Genomic DNA, 4,737 nt, shown 5'->3' on the forward strand with positions numbered 1-4,737 from the left:
GTAGTCAAACCGATAAAACTTATCGGCCTTTCAGTGTTGCCGCTACAAACTTATTACAAAATGTAATTTGTAGGTATTGTAATTTTAGACAGAGTAGAATTACATACTTCCTTCTTTGCCACATCGTCTACATATTAACAAAAGCCTTTTTACATTTTGTGTTGGTCGATTTTCTTTAAGATTTTTACTTAAAACATAAAGGTTGCATAACAATTTACACGTACAAAATACAAATAGATGCTTATTTACTTTAGTACCCCTTGTGAGAGCGATTTTTCATTCCATTTTTATTAAGTTAGTCCGTATAATATATGTAAGTTTTTTTTATTTTATTTAGTGAAAAATGTAACCACAGGGCTGCGGCGTTTGTACACGCAGCAATTCCTCCTCCTCTCTGACTGCCCGCTGCTCGCCTATGGTGTAACATGACTGGCACCGCTTAACGGTCGTTGATGTCGACGTATCACCTGTGTCATTCTATCTGCGGTACCGATAGCGGCGGAACGGCGCACGTAGCCGCCTACATGTCACCCTGACTTCCTTCTTTAGAAATTGCGATATCGCTAGAGATTTGACAGCGGCTGTTGCGGCCTCTGCCGCGCGGGTGCTTGATGTGGCATTGTTTGGCGCATATTTGGATAAGTCGAATTTGCGTTTAGGCGTTTGATGATTTGCGCATTGATCCTGATGATGATGCTGATGATAATGGAGGTGGTTGTGGTGTAGATGCTCATCGTCGCATTTATGCTGTGAATTGCTCATATCCAAATCGGTATCCAGTCCATCTGATGATACTGTGAAAATATCCGAATTATCGCCGGCTTTTTCGCTAGGACTTATGCAACTACCCAGGCTGCCATTGAGCAACTGCGGTGTACGTCGCAAGCTGCCACGCAACATTTGCGTTGACGGTGTGGAAGTGGCTCCAGTGTTGTTCGAGTTGGCGCTGTGCGTTGTTAAAGAGTTCGACGTCACGTGCTTTTCCTCGAGCGGACTTGCGTTGGTGCGAAGACGTGTCCGCTTGCGTGCAGGCACGAAATTGCTGTCATCATCCATAATATTGTCCTCATCGTCGCCTGCTGTGGCAACAGCATCCCCGTCTATTTCACCATCTAGTTCGTCTTCTTCATCAGCCTCTAACGCGGCATCTGCGTCGCCCTCAACTGGTGGCACTTCCTCCTCCTCCTCGATTGAATCAGCCATCGTTTCGCCGTCATCTTCTACATCATCTTCGTCGTCGTCGTCATCGTCCTCTCCATCCTCCTCCTCTGGTATACTCTCGCCTGCATCCAATTCTGTGTCGTCGTCTGCTTCTCCGCTTCCACCCTCCTCATCGTCGTTATTCTGCATTGTGCGTTTCCCATACAATTTGACTTCTGCATCACTTTCTGGTGGTGTAATAACTCCATTTCCATGTCGCCGTTGTGCATCTTTGCAACGTACTGCGGAGCTATCTGCTTGATCCTCGGCGCCTTCTTTACATTCCCTTGCCGCGTCAGGCTCTTCTTTAAAGCCGTTGCTTGCCAATTCGCCAATGTCCTGCAGAAATCGTATTTTTTGTGCCAGCTTTTGTTGTTGGCGCGCTGAGCTCTTCTTCTTTTGTACTTTCGGCCAACCAGTGCGGTTAGATTTAAGATTCTTCCTCTTGCGGAAATAATTTTGCATCGCTAACGAGCTATACAGCGAGAAACTGGCGCCAGTTTTGCGCTTGTTGCTCACATCTGCCGTTTGTTCGTCTTCGGACGCGTTGGCGCCCGTCGTATTCGTAAACAAGTCGTATAGATCAAAGTCGCTGGAGAAACAGTCGGTGGGTGGTGGCGTATTCGAGTCGAAAGGTGCTGTTGAAGCACTTGCATTTCGTTTGGCGTCCGCGATCACGGAGCTAACGCGATGTGAAGCCTTACTCGTAGAAGCCGAAGTCGAAGACGTTAGGCTATTGTTGTTCTTTGTCGTTGACGCGGTTGCTGTCGCTGCGAGTGGCACAGTTTCACTTCCCTCACGAATGGCCAAAGGTAAATCTTCCGCTAAATCATACTCCCTGCCATGCAGTTGGAGATACTTATCAATCTGCCACTCCAGCAGTCGCATATTAGTATGTTTCGTCGCGGCATCAAGTGCCTTCATCGCCGTCGCATCCACTTCGAACTCCAGTACGCCCTTCTTCGAACCAGTCTTTCGTATGGATGGTAAAGCTGAGCCTTGCGCCATAAGTCCACAGTAAGAGTGATGCCGGCGAGCACCAGGCACCGTTGCCGCAAAGCCAGCGACATGTTTTACGCGCCTATGACGCTTTGCTGGCGCTGTCGCGGCCGCCAACACACTAGGTGTTTGGCTCCTTCTGTTGGTGGCGCGGCCAGTTGTGTGCAGGAACTTTTGCAAGCCATAATAGCCACGCGGCGGTCTGCCCAGTGTCGATTTGACTGGCTGGCGGCCGCCCCGCATGCTCTTTCGTGATTTTGGCGCTACTGGCGGCGAGTGGTCATATTTGTTTTGGCCGCGACGCATGCGCTTAACATTCTCAGAGATTTCCGTTGTAAAACGTAATTCTTCGACGGGTGTGGCAACTGCTGAACGCGTATGACGCGGAGAACGCAAAACTGCTGGCAAATCAGCACTCGTCGTTGACGCATTTAGACTTTCTCCTGGATCTGCCGCCGTCGTTGCTGCTGTCGGAGTGGCTTGCTTTTCTGTCGTAGCTGTTGTTGAATTTATGGCGATTGTCGTGAGCCTCGCTGTTTCAGAAACAGACAATGGCGTATGCGTGGGAGTTGTGGACGGCTCGTCGGTTTCTGAACTCGGTTTACTTTGCGAATCTTGCCGCTGCTTTATAATACAGCTAACCAAGGCAAGCGTTGAAGCATGTTCGCGTGGTGATTTTCGTGGCGGCAGCTCTAAATTCAGGAAAGTGGCAGCGGCTTTGTTCAGATGCTTGTTGAGGTATCTGTTCTTGCTAGTTTTAGTTGTGGCCGTGCTGCTGGCACAACTCGTACTGCTCGTTGTGCTATGTGTCGAGCCGGCGCGCTGTCGATCGCGTGTTGGCCCTTGAGCTGGTGTACTGGCTTTACTATCACATTGCAATGGGTTGGAGCTATCGCCCATCTGGGCGCTAGCTTGGGCGGCTTGTCGCTTCTGCAATTCCTGTTGCTCCTGGCGGTAACGTTGCAAAATCTGCAGCTTTTTGTGTTTATGCTTGTACTGCATTGCGGCAGAGGCGGCGCTGGAATGCGTTGTAGCTTGCTCCGACTGCACATCGCCGGCACTTTCCCTCGATTTGGTAGCCCCCGCATGTGAATCCTCAAATGGCTCTGTTTTTACTTTGCATGCATTTTGTGCTTTTGAAAAGCCCTTTGTTACTTTCTTTGATGAAATATCGGCGCTCCTTTGCTTTTCGCATAGCTTACAACACACACCGGTGTCTATAGTGCTCACAAATGGTATTGGCCCCAGTTCATATGGCAACTTGCGATAGTTCGTTGAACCATAATATTCGAAAAAACGTTCCGAACAGCTATCTTGCCGCGTGAAAACGTTATACCAAATATCGGACACAGGTATGCGTTCAAAGGAGTATCTCATGCGCTTTATTTTCTCGCTGCTAGCGTAATCAAAGCTTGCTAGGGTTGTGGACCTTTGCTTCGGGGGTGATGTAGTTGGAGTAACACAGGCTGCAACTGAAGGTTTGCTACTTTTACTGTTGTTGGCAGGGGAAGTAATAATCAGCTGTTTCGCATTTGTTTGCACCTCGTTGCACTTTTTTCGCTTACCTCCTTTGCCTGTATCTTCCGTGCTCTTAGTTGCCGAGTTATCGCTACACTCCTTACAAGCTAACATAGCCAGCTTGGATTTTTGTTCTTCACGTTGTGCTGCCCGTTGTTTTCGCGAGACGGCACCCCTGCGACCACTCTGCCAAATGGCTGAAAAGCTTTCAAACGAAACGGATTTGCGCCGGCTGCTCTTGCAATGTACATAGTCTTCATCCTTCTCGTCATCATTATCAACCTCTTCATCATCATCGTCGTCGTCTTCATCATCGTCATCCAAATTCACACAGAAATTCTTCCCTAAACCTGTGTCGCCATCAACCGCCGTCTTCTCTTTATTGACGAAAGTACTTCCATCATCGTCTTCTCCACCTTTCTTATCTTTACTTTCGCTCTCAAAATTTTTCACATCTCTACATTTTTTATCATTTCCAGCATCCCCCATCCGATCCTCCATTTTTACAACTGCCACACGTTTACGGCCCTGCTGCTTCGGTGCTGCTATTGCTGCCGTCGGCAAGAGCTTTGTCGTCACTTCGTTGGCATACGACTTTTTGCTTGTATTTCCCAATAACTCATTGGCCGCTGCCATTTGTCGACAGTTATGCTTTGCTGCTTCCACGGCTGCTCGTAGCAATCGGCTGCTTGTGGTTGCTGCCGTCACAATAGCGGTGGCGGTGCGGCTGCTTTTGCGTGTTGCCTCGGGTAAAGTAATAGCGGCTAGTGCAGCTGCAGCGGCAGCTGCTGCTGACATAGCATACCTCGCTGTGTCGGTGACGTTACCTATTGTCGGCTTCGTAGACGCATAATTGCGTGATACTTGCTTGTCCTTTAGTTGTATCTCTGGCTGGATGGGGGCGTTTCGAAAGCGCTGCTTAGAGGCAGCGGTCGTCTGGCTTTTTCGTCGCTTTGCAGTGACAGTTGCGCGCTTTGCCGCATGTTTTCCCTCCGCCGATTTGCCATCATCATTTGCTGT

The 4,737-nt window shown here is 48.9% G+C and overlaps 1 protein-coding gene across 1 annotated transcript; it reads right to left on the reverse strand.

Annotated features, from left to right (window-relative positions):
* Positions 1 to 47: 47 nt before the first annotated feature.
* Positions 48 to 4,729, reverse strand: LOC118754025 (protein chiffon-like). The gene has a single exon (XM_036488895.1). It carries the CDS (start codon positions 4,513 to 4,515, stop codon positions 478 to 480), a length of 4,038 nt encoding a protein of 1,345 aa, XP_036344788.1. The 5' UTR covers positions 4,516 to 4,729; the 3' UTR covers positions 48 to 477.
* Between the last annotated feature and the right edge of the window lie 8 nt (positions 4,730 to 4,737).

This window comes from Rhagoletis pomonella, unplaced genomic scaffold, assembly GCF_013731165.1.
Source record: "Rhagoletis pomonella isolate Grant_MI unplaced genomic scaffold, Rhpom_1.0 Rhpom_scaffold_03213, whole genome shotgun sequence".
In the NCBI taxonomy this organism is placed as follows: Eukaryota; Metazoa; Arthropoda; class Insecta; order Diptera; family Tephritidae; genus Rhagoletis; species Rhagoletis pomonella.